Source organism: Amphiprion ocellaris, chromosome 21 (assembly GCF_022539595.1).
Source record: "Amphiprion ocellaris isolate individual 3 ecotype Okinawa chromosome 21, ASM2253959v1, whole genome shotgun sequence".
NCBI classification, from domain to species: Eukaryota; Metazoa; Chordata; class Actinopteri; family Pomacentridae; genus Amphiprion; species Amphiprion ocellaris.
This window is the reverse complement of record NC_072786.1, coordinates 2,624,252-2,640,943: the sequence shown is the minus strand read 5'-3', so window position 1 is coordinate 2,640,943 and position 16,692 is coordinate 2,624,252. Positions and strand designations below refer to the sequence as shown.

General features: G+C 38.1%; 1 protein-coding gene across 2 annotated transcripts in view; it reads left to right on the top strand.

Moving 5' to 3' along the window:
• creb3l2 (cAMP responsive element binding protein 3-like 2) overlaps nt 1–16,692 on the top strand; it is a 40,367-nt gene that overhangs the window by 11,687 nt on the left and 11,988 nt on the right. The window contains exons 2-4 of one of the 2 annotated variants that reach the window (XM_023264230.3): nt 13,509–13,752; nt 15,507–15,703; nt 15,782–15,860. In XM_023264230.3, coding sequence (XP_023119998.1) covers nt 13,509–13,752; nt 15,507–15,703; nt 15,782–15,860 — 520 coding nt within the window. Of the gene's footprint in view, nt 1–13,508; nt 13,753–15,503; nt 15,704–15,781; nt 15,861–16,692 lie in introns of both variants that reach the window. The other variant, XM_023264229.3, reaches the window with a different exon arrangement.

Sequence of the window (16,692 nt, the reverse complement as noted above, 5' to 3'; positions counted from 1 at the left end):
GCAACAGAGACCAGTTTAAGACAGAAAGCTCTCCATCCGCTGTAGAGTTAGTCTCTCCAACCTCCTCCCCCTCATCAGTCACTCCCCCTGGGTGAGCCGAGAGTCGGGACGAGTCGACTCCTGTCCAAGATGCCAGAAATCTCTCTTCCTGATGCTTCCTCCTGCTGAAATACGACTCTCCAACTAGTTATTCTCTCATAATATTTAAGTTTTCCCATAACTTTGCATGGACCCTCTGAACCCTGAGCAGTTTTTGGACATTATTTGTCACATTTTTACTCAATGTGGGATCATATTTCACTGCAAAATGAAGTCCTGCACCTCAGTGGAAACAACACAACCATGACTAGAAGTAGAGAGAACTCAGAAATGGCTTTAGTGCAGTATGACACAGTTATAATACTATAAAACATTTTAAAAAAATACTAACCTACAGGTGTTACCAATAGTTCAAAAAATGTTTTAACACTGCCTGCAGTTCAACCTACTTCAGCTAAAAAGTCCCTGCATTTCTGTTTCATGGCAGCACTGAGGACCAAAGATTGGTTTTTTTTAACAATACTTAAAGCATTAGGCACATATAACAATGTGATTTTGACAAAATATCATGATTTTATCAGATTTTTTGATGAAGTTTTCCAATGGAATGGCACATAGCAGATGATTAGTTCAAAAAACATGGGAAATTTCAGTTTTTACAGATTCTGGCTCTATTAAATGGTGGAATTTTGCCAATTTTATTTAAGTTTTTAAAGGTGGCATGTCTTCCAAACCCTCAGATGGTAACAAGAATGTGACGTAAGTAGTATTTCAAGTGAAACTGTAGATTATAACTAGAAAGGAAAAATTCAAATTAAAAGGGCCATTTTATTGAAATGAGACATTCTGCAATCCTGTTTTTGTAGAGGTGGAAAAATAACAGCACTTGTTGTGGCTGCAGTCACAGCTATTCACAACAGTTTGTTTTGGCTTCCCTCATGTTCAAAATATTTAGTGATTTCTGATACACATTCATGTCAAATTAAATATTTAAAGTCATTTTCCAAGCCTGGATCGGTCGTCTTTGTGTTTTTTTACTGCTCTGTCTGCATGCTGGCTACCTCCAATGATTCCTGTTCATTTGTCAGAAACCTGCCGATGACATGAAGTCTACCATTTATCACTTTGTTTGTGTTAAACGTAGAAATATTTAACAGTGAACGTTCGTCGCCCTGCAGCAGATGTTAGACAGCTGCTCGATGTGAAAACCTCATGTGGGTCATTTACAGCAGCCAGATGTGGCTACAAGTTCAGGTCTGAGCAGCTAACCGCTCAGCTTTGGGTTTGTCTTTAAACTGGATTTGAAGTTGAATGTTTGGTCCAGTTCTGGCTCGTTATTTAGGGCAAGTATGGCATGAGTCAGGCAGACGGGATCTTCCTGTTGGCATTAACGTTGTTGGCTGTAATGCAACAGCTGGTAGAAGGGAGTTGGATTCTCAGCTGGTCGGACTAAAGTCTGGATGTTCCTGGTCAAATGCAGAAGAAGTACTGTTGATTATTTCCCGGTGAAATGAAGTCGGTGTTTGGTTGTCATGCTTTTTGATATTATTTGCTTTTTGTCAGTGTACCGGATACAATATTAACCCTTTAACCCTCGTGTCGTTCTGCGAGTCAGATTGACCCGTTTTAAAGTTTGAAAATGTCGAAAAAAAAATATTTTCACAGTGTAACTTCTTGAAATGCAGACAACCAGCAGTTTGATTGAACCTTTTATTTTATTATATTTTACGCTTTTATTTTTAAATGTTTCACTTCTGCTGTGTCTAGCGCCCACACTACTCCAGATGTTTCGGACCTCGAACACGGAGACTTTTGGAAACGCTGCTGAACCCGTGTCGGTTTGAAAACTCAAAGGTTCCATTTTGCTTTGGACAGACGGTAATTGAGAGTTTAGGAAATAATGATGCAGCCTCCCATGATCGCTCTGGATGAACACAAAGACTGTCTCTGCTGGTGTTGCAGTGAAGGAAATCTGTGGTCTTGCTGTTCTTCCTCCGTAGCATTTTCTGCAGCTAAGCTACCATCCCCCTGCTTCACGTTTACACCAGCACCCACATGCCCAGCAGCAACATGATAACAGCCATGAGATATGCACCTGCAGGCGTGTTGTTATGCACATAGATTAAGAAGGCAGTGAATAGAGACAACCTTCTTTGCACTTTTCTAAAAGAGCAGACCTTTGTCTTACGTCTCTGACTAGAAGAGACGTGCAAAGTTCACTGTGTCTATGACTTGACATTCAAGCATCCGCCTCAGAAAACTCCACCGACAGAGGAATTAGGATCAGAGGCGTGCCCAAACAAATTTCCCCAAGTGTTTTCCTTTCTCTAAGGATTAAGAAGATCGCTATGTGGTGCTCAGCAGGACCGGCACTGACCCAGATTCTACCCTGAATCCAGCAGCAACAAGTGTGAAGGGGAGGGACCCTGCACCAGATAAACACAAAGAAACACAACAGCACCGACTGATAAGTTGAGCTTAGCTTCCAATAAATCCCCAAAACTTCTCACTTCGGTACAGAGCCGCCTGGGTGTGATAAAAGTGACACTTGTTGAGCCGAACCAGAGAGCTGATGGAAGGAAAGAGGCAGTTTGTGTCGGTGTGTCTGAGGAAACGGGGTGAGTGAGTTCGTCTGGAGAGGTGTGAGTGTATTGGTCAGCGCTAACAGTCCAGAGATGGAAAGAGTTATGCAGGAGTGTGTGTTGACCCAGTTCTTAGCACATACTGTATACTGGAGACGGAAAGATGAGCTGTTAGCTGAGTCTTCCTGCTGCAGGACGGATAAGAGTTGGAACAAACACTGGTTTTAGAGATATTTCACCAATACTTTGTCCTATTATCCATCCATTCATCCATCCATCTGTCCGTCCGTCTGTCCGTCCATCTGTCCATCCATCCATCCATCCATTATCCATCCATCCATCCATCCATCCATCCATCCATCCATCCATCCATTATCTATCCATCCATCCATCCATCCATCATCCATCCATTTTCTATCCATCCATCCATCCATTATCTATGATCCATCCATCCATCCATCCATCCATCCATCCATCCATCCATCCATCCATTATCTATCCATCCATCCATTATCCATCCATCCATCCATCCATCCATCCATCCATTATCTATCCATCCATCCATTATCCATCCATTCATCCATCCATCTGTCCATCCATCCATCCATTATCCATCCATCCATCCATCCATCCATCCATCCATTATCTATCCATCCATCCATCCATCATCCATCCATTTTCTATCCATCCATCCATCCATTATCTATGATCCATCCATCCATCCATCCATCCATCCATTATCTATCCATCCATCCATTATCCATCCATCCATCCATCCATCCATCCATCCATCCATTATCCATCCATCCATCCATCCATTATCTTCCGTTTATCCGGGGTCTGGTCGCAGAGGCAGCAGACGAAGCAGTTCATTCCAGACGTCCCTCCTCCCAGCGTTCCAGCTCTTCCTGTGGGATCCCGAGGCGTTCCCAGGCCAGATGAGATACATAATCCCTCTAGCCAGTTCTGGGTCTACCCCGTGTTCGGAAAACCTCCAAAGGAAGCCTTCATGGACGCATCCGAATCAGACGTCCAAACCTGAGGCTCACAGGCCTAAAGGAAAAACCCAACCATTTGAGAAAACCAAAGAAAATTTTCTTTGCTATAATACCATATAGAACTACATGCATGAGGTGATCAGCCTATCTGAAGGAAATAGTGGAATAGTTAGCCTCCTGAAAGTGAGGAACTCCCCAACAGACAGGCTAGTAGGTAGAAGAAACAATAAGTTGTGGTTTGAGGAGGTGTTATGTGCCAGACTGTTTCAAATATATTGTTCTATTTTTAAAGAAAGATTCAGTAAGTTCCTGAACCAGCTGAACTGTGGTTCCAGCAAACAATACTCTGGCAGGAGTACTATTCATAGCTGGGAATAAATACACATTAGATGCATGAAGGAGTGACTTTGACAGTTTTTGGACCTTAATGGAGCTCTACAGCACAGAGGAAGAAGATATTGGCGGTTTCTTTTTAGAACCAGTTTATTTTCGGTCTTTTTTGTGGGATTTGTTCACGTTTAAAAAGCAGACTAAGCCTGAGATCCAGGCCTGGTGGAGTGATTGTGTAACATCTGGAGGGAAGAGTGGGGGTTGGACTTGGTGATCGGTCAGTGCGACAGAGCAGGACTGGAAAGTTTGTGTGTCTGTGTGTTTTTGTGGGGGTTGAATTCTGAACTTTTGGGAAGCTTCAGGAAGCAGACGGGAGGCAGATTTTTACTAGAAAAGACACCCAGAGGGCAGAAAAGGAGACGTTTTTTTCCCCCTTTGTCATCTTGTGTATGTGTTTGTGTAGCCTCAGTATCACACACATGAACACACACTCTCTGTATCACTTCTGAGTCACGGCGTCGAACTTTGACTCGCGGTTCTGGATAAACGCTGACATTAAGTCGGCATGAAACATTAACCCTGTAAAACCCACTGCTGCAGAAATACAACAGCAGTTTTTTTTATTATTTTAGCTCATTTTTAAAAATATCTGCTCATTTTCTTCTACATTTGGGTTTATATATTTTCATTATTATTGTTGTTTTTGTCATTATTATTATTATTATTATAATTTATATTTTATTTATTTATTGGATATTTTTTAGTTTTTTGCAAATTACTTCTATATTTGTTTTATATATGTATATTTTTTTCTTTTTTGTTGTCTTTGCTCATTTGCTTCTATATTTGGGTTTATGTTATATTATTATTATTATTATTATTATTATTATTATCATTAATAATAATAATAATAATAATAATAATAATAATAATAATAATAATAATAATAATAATATTTTTTGCTATTTTTTCTACATTTGGGTTTGTATATCTAATTTTTTTGTTTGTTTATTTTATTTATGTTTTGCTCTTTTTTTCTATATTTGTTTTTTTTATTTATATATATATATGTATATATATATATATATATATATATATATATATATATATGTATATATATATATATATGTATATATATATATATATATATATATATATATATATATATATATATATATATACATACATACATATATATATATATATATATATATATATATATATATATATATATATATATATATATATATATATATATATATATATATATATAAAAATAATTTTTTGTTGTTTATTTTTTTGCTCTTTTTTTCTATATATTATCTATATCTAGTACATTATTATATTTGGGTCTTACAGGGTTAATGAGACCATGAAGAGTCCTTAGGATGCAGTGTTGAGGAGGAAATGCTTCTCTTCGCTCTGGTTTTTAATGGATCCGCTGTGATTTTTGTCACTTTCAGACTTGGTCTTGTGTGTTTTCATCCTGGCCTGTGGGTGGAGAATAAACAGTCGTCACCCTGCTGGATATCACGCCTACTGTTATTCTCTCACATCCTGTTGTTTACATCCGCTAACCATCACTCCACCCCGTCTAAGATATGAGAATATCCCTGCCAGTGCTGAGCAGATATTTAGTAGGATTTGAACTGCAATTCCTTCTCCAAATACACATTTAACCAAAGTATCTGATTAATGTTGACTCAGTGCTGCTAGTAGCGAATGTTTTAATCCATCAGTTGGTATTTTTTTATCAATCTGTTGGTTGTTTAGCCTCTGAAATGTGAGTAAGTAATGTAAAAAACTAATTTTTAGAGCCCAAAACCATGTTGTAGAGTGGCCCAAAACTTTATTTACAATGTAAATAAGAAAAGAGAGCTCAGACCGTGTATTTATTTGATATTTTTCCTTGATAAAGTACCAAAATTAAGTAATACTAGCATTTTTACAGTCCAAGAGCCACTGAACAAACCAACTAAATTGTCTTAAACACTTACAGCTTTTATACAAACTTAGATAGTTGTAATGCACATGTGTAAATGGTGAACTGAGGCATAATATTGTTGAACTTTAACTCATTTTTCTGAAGAAATTTTCCCCCAAAAAGCAAAATTTCAATTCATTTAAGTTTATTTTGTTTTGACAAACTGTATGTCATATATGTATAGGTGTGAAATTTTACTGTCTTATGGCTATCAATGAAAAATATAGAAATGAAAACAGATTAATGGGAATCCAGGCATGTTGATTCAAAAAGTCGACCTGTTTTCTCTCCTAAACGTGAACTTTAAACCTCCAGTAATTGATTTTTAGCCCCTCAATGGATGCAGAAAAAGCTGTAAACAACAACAATGACATCACCTTTTTAACAAACTGTGTTTTTCTATCTTATCTTTCATTTGGTTCTGGGCGGGTTGTTGTTGAAAATAGCTTCCTGCGTACAAAAGTAAGCTGTCAGAGCAGCAGGCGTGACCGAAAACTAATAAAAAAAAATCAAAACAAAGACCTGAAAGATGTTAAAACACTGTGAGACTCGGGGAACTGCAAGTTATTACAATCCATACCTCTCACTGACGCATAAAATGAACCATCATCTACTTTAATAGATTACCATAAATGCTCTTTCAGTCATTTTTCAAGCCAGAGTGAGAAATAGTTTGAGGTCCAGCCTCTCGATTGTAAAGATTTGCTGCTTTTCTTTGTTTTATGTGACGGTAAATAGAATACTTTTCTGGTTTTAGGTTGGGAAAATGTAATTAAAAATGTCATTTTGACCTTGAAATGATTTTTGATGGATATTTTTTAGCGTTTTAATATCATTTTACAGACATAATGATGGATAAAAAGCTCACATTTGGTTGTAAATGCTCATTAGTTGCAGAGTTGTCACTACCTTCTTCCTTCCTCGGGAATCTGGGATTTGTGGCTGATTTTGGCAAATCCAGCTGGGATGGATGTCAGGGATCTGGGTCAGGGAGTTGTTCTCTCATCCCTGTGGGAACCGGCTCCAGACTGCCTTGGAATGAGGACGTTGTTGTTAAGCGAGGTCATTCTGGCCGAGCTTCACATCGTTACTGGCTGGGATCAGACAGATTAGTGTTTGTGTGTCTGTGGAAACCTAAACATGTGAACGTAGCGTGTTCTAAGTGACGGTCCTGTTGGAGACGTGCTCAGATCTCCACCTGCTGCCTCCACAGATCAGACCCAGATAGCAGAACCCCTCCGAGGCCTGGGGTTCGTCTTGTTCTGCTGGCTCCTGCAGTATCAGCGGCACATCTCAGCCCAGCGCTGTCAGGACAGGCCATAAGTGCTTCCTGTGATTTATGGTCCTGCTCGCTATCAGGGTTTTCTCATGCATGGTTCGACTGTAAGACGTCTCAGCATCGGCTGTCGGCTTGTTACAGTGCAGGTTCTGTTGGGTTTGATAAAATAACATGCAGGGCTATAAGATCACCTGTTGATCTTTTGGATTAGAATCACGTCTCCTCATACGTCTAGTTGAACTCATGATTGGTTGTGCTTATGGTAGTCTGCATATAAAGCCTGTCAGTTCAGCTGGGGCTGCAACTAAGGATTATTTGAACTGTTGCGACTGATTTCTTGGCTGTTTGATTAGTTGTTGGGTCTTTAAAATGTCAGAAAATGGTGAGAAATGTACATCAAGCCTAAAACAACGTCCTCAAATGGTTTGTTTTGTCTACAAGTAAAAGATATTCAGTTAACTGTCATAGAGGTGGAAAGAAACCAGTAAATACACACATTTAACCCTCATGTCGTTCTGCGGCTCAAAATTGACCCATTTTAAAGTTTGAAAATGTGGAAAAAAATCTATTTTCACAGTGAAACTTCTGATGTCCACATTTTAAACATTGTCGGGAAATCTCTGAACATTTTTTGGTGGAAAAAAAGAAATGTAAAAAATGTTTCTTAAGAACATTCACATAAAAATCAACCAAAATCCAGTGAATTTCACTGGATTTTGGTTGATTTGTTTACTACGTCACTTACAAGGCTGTTGTGTCGTCCCTTTACCTGCCATCAGTGAGTCGAACTCCTGATGGTTAAACGTTGAATAGTTTGTAAAATCTGCCGTACATTTTCACCCTTACTGATGACAAAACAGCTTGTTGAGTCCGGAACAAAAGGTCAGGTGTTAATCCAGCCTTTCACTCCGGTTATCTGCTGATAGTCGGACACGTGTTGGTCGTCTGTGACAAATGAAGCTAATGAGTCATTGAGTTTGTCCTGATATAAATTCACATGCAGGAGTGTGTTTATCTCTGAAGATGTGTCATCAGCAGAAGCACACACAGATGAGTCCAGGGCAAGGTACACACACACATCAATACACTCCCAGCTGGACCGTGTTGCTTTGTGATATAAGACATTTTTTCCACATCTGGTTTGGTTTTTAGGGGAGGAAAGTGTTGCATCACCAAACTTTCCTCTACTTCCCCACTAAATCCCTAAAGCTGTGGCCCTTAAGGGTTAAAACAGACTCACATCCTTCTCTGCAGAGGACTTACAGACCTGGAAGGACGTTCCTTCCCTCCATTCATTTAGCTGCTAACTAGCAACCAACACAGCTGTCCAGGATTTTACTGTGGAGGCTCATCATTAGCTGCTCCGCCTGATAACCTACATTTAAGGAAACGGGACCATTAGTCAGTGTAGATTTTCAACTTTTAAACCAGGGGTGTCAAACTCAACTTAGTTCACGATCCAGACCAGTAAAATCAGATCAATCTATCTATATATAGTCTATCTATCTATCTATCTATCTATCTATAGTCTATCTATCTATCTATCTATAGTCTATCTATCTATCTATCTATCTATCTATCTATCTATCTATCTATCTATCTATCTATCTATCTATAGTCTATCTATCTATCTATCTATCTATCTATCTATCTATCTATCTATCTATCTATCTATCTATCTATCTATCTATCTATCTATAGTCTATCTATCTATCTATCTATCTATCTATCTATCTATCTATCTATCTATCTATAGTCTGTCTATCTATCTATCTATCTATAGTCTATCTATCTATCTATCTATAGTCTATCTATCTATCTATCTATCTATAGTCTATCTATCTATCTATCTATAGTCTATCTATCTATCTATCTATAGTCTATCTATCTATCTATCTATCTATAGTCTATCTATCTATCTATCTATCTATCTATCTATCTATCTATCTATCTATCTATCTATCTATCTATCTATCTATCTATCTATCTATCTATCTATCGATAGTCTATCTATCTATCTATAGTCTATCTATCTATCTATGTAATGAATGCAGGCTAGCATTAGCATTTAGCTCTAAGTATCTATCCTGGAAGTTACCCTCTTTGTCTTGTTTTACTCATATTTTCAACAGGCCCATCTGACCCACTTTCATCAGCGTTTCTCTGATTTGATGACGATGAAACACACTGAGAGTTCAGCTGATCTTTGGAAAGGATCGCCTCTCTTTGGGTGACGCAGGATTTCCGTGCATGAAGTTTCACCAGAGCTCCAGCACTAATCAGAGCTGCGTTTCCTCCTCCATCAGCTTTAATTAAAAGATTACCATCTGCACTCTCAGCAGTGTTCGCTGCCCGTTTCTGTGTGTTAGACATTATGCAGAAAAATGTGAGAATAGCCTCTTTGTTACCTCCGTCAGAAACAGCGAGTGACCTACTGAATCTTGCCCTAGTTCCACTTTAAACTCCCAGTTTTCCCATTTAGGCTTCAGCTCTTGTGGTGGTTTCCAGCTGGACAGTGTCGAGTTCCAGTCGCTGCTAAATAACGCCTCTTTCTCTGGCTGCAAACACAAAGAGGTTTCTGTAGTGTGTGACGAGTTCCACCCAGCTGGTGAGGATCTGCTGCCCTGCTCCTCACCTCCACCTCCATCACCTCCTCCTCCATCACCTCCTCCTCCATCAGCTCCACCTCCACCTCCTCCACCTCCACCTCCTCCACCTCCACTCCTGCTGTCTAAATGACAGGGATCTCATAAAGCCTCGCTGTGTTCTTGGTGTGGTTCTGCTTCATGCAGGTGGAGTTGGACTGCTCCCATTTCCTGCTCCAGGATTTATTCCCCTCTGTGTCCTCATGTTTGGACAAATGTTTGTTTATTTGTGCTCATATTTGGGATTTTTTTTCTGCTCCGTTGTGAAACAGGGGAGGAAAAAGGGTGGTGTCAGAGATCACACAAACCACACCATGACCCAGAAAATATGACTCTGTAATGATTATAATTACTGTTCCCTACAAGCTACACTCTTTTCCTTCATCGGGATGTTTTTGATGGTTTCTTAAGTTTTGTCATTCAGACGTAGATCACTGTTAACTTTAATGATTCTCATGCCTTTAATGAGGCCAAACCACCACCGTGATGGAGGGAACATGCACACAAGAACAGATAGAACATTAAAATGCTTTCTGCATCTCCAAGGCTTAGGATGATGTTTATTCAGTCATCCACTGTGATCTGCCCAGCATTTGTGACTTCATGGCCTGTTGGTACTGCAGCATGTCTCCTCCACATCTGCCAGGAAGAACAAGTTGTGTTTAAATAATTGTTTGGTATGAAGAAACACTGATAATCTTTCATCCACACCCTTATAATTAGTCACTGAAAGAGCTGAAATGGAAGTAGTTGCTGCTGGACTTCAGAGGTGCTCTGATTTGTACGTACTTTCCATGATCCAAAACTGGGATGTTAATGCACCAAAACATCCAAAACTAAGATATTAATGCACCAATGTAACTTTTTTGTCTAATTTTTTGTTACTTGTTTTGTGTCGTTTGTCTCATTTTTTGTCACTTTGTTTCATTTAGCATCTGATTTTTGTAACATTTTGTCTGACTTTTGTCGTTTTGTTTCAAGTTTTTGTCGTTTTGTGTTTTCTTCTTGTCTTGCTTGTGTTTTTTGTTTTACTTTTGTCATTTTGTCTTTTGCTTTTGTCATTTTTTGTCTTGTTTGTGTCATTTGTGTAATTTTTTGTCTCGTTTGTGTCATTTGTCCTTGTTTTTTGTCTCTTTTGTCTTGTTTTGTGTCATTTGTCTAATTTTTTTTGTCATTTTGTTTCTCTTTTTTGTCATTTAGCGTCTGATTTTTGTAACATTTTGTCTGACTTTTGTCGTTTTGTTTAAAGTTTTTGTCGTTTTGTGTTTTCTTCTTGTCTTGCTTGTGTTTTTTGTTTTATTTTTGTCATTTTGTCTTTTGCTTTTGTCATTTTTTGTCTTGTTTGTGTCATTTGTGTAATTTTTTGTCTCGTTTGTGTCATTTGTCCTTGTTTTTTGTCTCTTTTGTCTTGTTTTGTGTCATTTGTCTAATTTTTTTTGTCATTTTGTTTCTCTTTTTTGTCATTTTGCATCTGATTTTTGTAATATTTTGCCTTGTTTTTGTTGGTTTTTGTCTTTTTTTGTCTGACTTTTGTCGTTTTGATCATACAGTAAAATACTATATCATTCAGTTCCAGGTAGCTGTGACTAAATGTTGTGTTACTTTGTAGACACTCTGTGATCTGGAAGTTGTAATGTGTAAATGATAAACTGAGGCTGAATGTTGTTGAAATTGAATTGATTTTTCTTGAGAAATTTCCATTTACTGACATTATAAACATTATAAATATGACCTCAGTAGAGCTCCTGGTTGTTTCTAAAAGCTCTGAATGACAACAGTTTGACGTCTGAGGTGACTCTGGGTTACCGTGCCGACGCCGTTGCTGGGCGAATCTGCAGGATGAGAAAGTGTAGTAAATGTTTGCCCACAGTGTGATGGCTTTTAGCACGTGCACATTTCCTTTTGCAAACACAAACGTGCACACTTACAGCACGCATTAATATCACGGGTTGTTTTCAGTCGCACACTCATAGTTCATGTGGAAGCTGGAGATGAAACCAGTGGTGGATAAGAGGGTAAATATTTGTCTTCCCCCCCTTTGGATGGATTCATGGTATGCTGTCGGTGTTTGCATTTCTCACACACACACACACACACACACACACACACACACACACACACACACACAGGTCTACAGACAGGCCATATAGGGCAGCGTAGAGCGACAGCAGTGTGTTGTGTGTCGAGGTCATTCAACGCTGCAAGTCCAGTCTTCTCTGTAATCGAAGCCACATGTTTGACATTCAGCCGTCCAGCCTCCTCTTGTTTCCTCACTTCCTCCGTCTTCTTTTCACTCTCTCTATCCATCTCTGCCTTCATGCATATAAAACATTTAGTCACAGGTATCTGGAACTGAACGATGTAATATTTTACTTTATGATCAAAACGACAAAAATCAGACAAAAAACACACACATATATATATATATATATATATATATAAAAAAAAAAAATATATACATTTATAGAAAAAAATAAATGAAACAAAAATATTATATAAATAAAAACTAAAAAAACATATATATACAGTTATACAGTTGCTCCAAATATGTTATCTCCCAACATTTCTCATATTTTGTTCTCATTTAAGTATTGTTTTTTTGTTGATTTTAGTCGAACACGATATCTTTTTTTTTCACAATACAGAAGGTTTTAGAAAAAATTACAGTGTCAGTAATAATTTCAAACTGTTGCCTTGGACACTTTTCATAATCTTTCCTGGTATTTTGCAGACCAACAATAATTAAATAGATATAGTCTTTAGTGCGACACAAAGCAGTGGTTAATGGCTGAGCGCTTGGAGACAGGAGTTTAGAGGTTCTGTTTCCAGAGTAGTCCAGCTGTTAGCAGAAGATATGTGTCAGTGTGTTATCAGTGCATCTGCTGCCTTCTGTTTACTTTAGTCATAACACACCTGAACACACTCACCTGGCTGACAGGAAGGAATGTGGAGGAGGAGGAGATAAAGGGGGAGCAGGAATGTCTGTTAACCTCTGTGTGTTCTGGAAATGTGTCGCCACACTGAGAGAGAATGATGGGGGAGATTCTGGCAGTGAAACCTGGAGTTAAACTTCCTGACTGGCTTCTAGCTGGAGCTGCTGAGAACTTCAAGGGAAGCTTCCATTAAAGAATGGGACAGAGTTAATTACAGACCGACTGACAGGCTGCTAACGATGTGGCTTTAAATCGTTTATAGAATGATCCGTCTGTCTCCTGTCTGATGGGGTCTTTGTCGCTTCCTGTCTCGTATTTGTTGTGTTCTGTCTCATTTTTGTTGTTTTGTGTCTCGGTTTTGTCATTTTGTGTATTGGTTTTGTCACTTCGTGTCTCATTTTTGTCATTTTGTGGCTCGGTTTTGTCGCTTCCTGTCTCGCTTTTGTCGCTTTGTGTCTCGTTTTTGTCATTTTGTGTCTCATTTTTGTAGTTTTGTCTTGTTTTTGTCATTTTGTGTCTCATTTTTTCATTTTGTGTCTCATTTTTTCATTTTGTGTCTTGATTTTGTCGTTTTGTGGCTGGTTTTGTCACTTCGTGTCTCGTTTTTGTCGCTTCCTGTCTCGTTTTTGTCGTTCCGTGTCTCGTTTTGGTCGTCTTCTGTCTCGTTTTGAAGTGTCGTGTTAAATCTCCTCTGCTTTTCTCTCTCGTCTCTCTGCAGCACTTCTCGGAGCTCCTGGACGACCTTTCCCAGGATGCTTTGCTGGGCCAGCTGCTCAGCGACCCCTTCCTGTCCGGGGGGAGAGGCGGGGTGGAGGCCATGGAGGGGGAGGACGGGGGAGAGCTGTCCCCGTCCTCCCCTCTGCCTCCTCACATCACGGCTGAGCACAGCTACTCTCTGTGTGGAGACAGCAGGCCTCAGTCTCCTCTGTCCCACCTGACTGGAGAGCAGGGCAGCGAGGCAGGTGAGCAGATGGAAGCACCACCGCTTCAACGCAACACTTGATCAGAAATAAAAAAAACAGCAGCGTTACTTAGTTAGTTAGTGGCGAAAGTCAGCTGCACTGTAGATGACAGAAAACATTTGAAAATCAAATGGGTCAATCTGTAATTGAAGGATTTTGAAGTCCATGGCATATATCTGCATACATTTTTATTAAAAGTAAAAAAAAAAAGCTAATGTTTTTATGTTCATTGTGATCATGTCTTTACAAATTCCACAATTAGTTATTATGGAAACAATATTTTATTAAAAACCGAGATACAAAGTGATGATCGAAACGCAAAGTAACAAAAATGAGACAAAACAACAAAAACGAGACACGAAATGACAAAATCGAGGCACAAAATGATAAAAACGAGACACGAAATGACAAAAATAAGACAAAAAAATGACAAAAACGAGACAAAGCAACAAAAATGACACACGAAATGACAAAATGATAAAAACAAGACATGAAATCACAAAATCGAGACACGAAATGAAAAAACTGAGACACAAAATGACAAAAATGAGACATGAAATGACAACTGAGACACAAAATGACAAAAACGAGACACAAAAAGACAAAACTGAGTCACAAAATGACAAAAGTGAGACACGAAATGACAAAATCGTGACACAAAACAACAAAACCGAGACACAAAATGACAAAATCGAGGCACAAAATGATAAAAACGAGACACGAAATGACAAAAATAAGACAAAAAAATGACAAAAACGAGACAAAGCAACAAAAATGACACACGAAATGACAAAATCGATGCACAAAATGATAAAAACGAGACACGAAATGACAAAAATAAGACAAAAAAATGACAAAAACGAGACAAAGCAACAAAAATGACACACGAAATGACAAAATGATAAAAACAAGACATGAAATCACAAAATCGAGACACGAAATGAAAAAACTGAGACACAAAATGACAAAAATGAGACATGAAATGACAACTGAGACACAAAATGACAAAAACGAGACACAAAAAGACAAAACTGAGTCACAAAATGACAAAAATGAGACACGAAATGACAAAATCGATGCACAAAATGATAAAAACGAGACACAAAATGACAAAATCGAGACACATAATGATAAAATCGAGACACGAAATGACAAAAATAAGACAAAAAACGACAAAAACGAGACAAAGCAACAAAAATGAGACATGAAAAGACAAAATCGAGGCACAAAATGATAAAAACGAGACATGAAATCACAAAATTGAGACACGAAAAGACAAAATCGAGGCACAAAATGATAAAAACGAGACATGAAATCACAAAATCGAGACACGAAATGACAAAACTGAGACACAAAATGACAAAAACGAGACACAAAGACAAAACTGAGTCACAAAATGACAAAAATGAGACACGAAATGACAAAATCGTGACACAAAACAACAAAACCGAGACACAAAATGACAAAAACGATTATTTATTATTGTTTAGCTAATTAGAAGGTGGTTGTTATTAAATTCAGACGGCTATTTAGTTGACATTTTAGTGATATCCAGTCATTTCTTATGAATTAGTCATTGTTTCCATAATAAATAATGATGGAATTTGTAAAGACATGATCATAATGAACATAAAAACATTTTTACTCTTAATAAAAACGTCTGCAGATATATCCATGGACTTCAGTTATTATTATTATTATTATTGTTGTTGTTGTTGTTATATGAACCCTACATGTCTGTGGCTGTGCAGCAGAGTCTGATGGAGAGTGGCCCATGGAGCAGGATGAAGCCATGGACGGCCTCCTGTGTGAGACCCCCTCTCTCCTCCCCACTCTCTCCCTCTCTCTGGCCTCCAGCGAGGGGCCCAGGCCACCCAAGGGCCCCGCCGTGGCCCCGGCGGCCTCCCCAGCTCACACCCCAGTGGCCAGTAACCAGACCAAAGGCCTGAAGGTGAGAGGAAGGACAGGAGGTGGAAACCATCCCTGAGAGTCTCCTGTCTGCTTCCTCTAATGCTGCTGTCTGTTTCAGATTAAAGAGGAGAACATCATCCCACAGATCAAACTGGAGCCCCATGAGGTGGACCAGTTCCTCAACCTGTCACCCAAAGGTCACAATTCAAGCCTCTTCTTCTGCTTGTTTGGTGCTGTGAGGCCCCCTGCTGGCCGTCTGATCAAACACCTCATAATGATTTATTAATATATCATTCTGAGGTATTTTATATGAATAATGATTCAGAACTTAGATTGGACCCATCTGGACCTGAACAACTTTCTGTGTTTTGTTTTTGTTTCTGTGCATTTTTCATCACTGTGGATTCATTTTTTACTGCACTTAAAATGTCTTTTGTGCAGCAAAACAGCTGAGCCATATTATATTTATTTTATTGCTAAACTCTGTAAAACCCGCAAAAATACATCAGTTTTATTTTTTTATTATTACTTTCTATTATATTCATATGGTCTTATTTTTTAATCCTTTTTTATTATTTTCTATTATTTATATATGCTATTTTTTATTTTATATATATGTATATATATATATATCTTTATTTTATTTTATTTTTTGATCATTTTTTTCTATACTAAGGTGTATATATTGTTATTGTTATCGTTATTATTATTACTATTATTATTATTATTATTTTTAGTTTTATTTTTTGGAAAAAAAATTTCTATATTTGGATTTTTTTTCCTTTTATTTATTTATTTATTTATTGGGTCTTACAGGGTTATGTTTTATTTTCCACTCAGTCTGTAAACACTGCCTGCAGCTCAGCCGAATTTGATTTAATTTTATTTCACCTTCACTTTATACCCTAATATTCTGTGTTTTCTTCTCGTTTACCCCTTTGTTGAATATCCAGCTGCTGTAACAACTGAATTTCCCTCTGGGGATTAATAAAGTCTCAGTCTAATCACAGAATATTTATTACATGACAC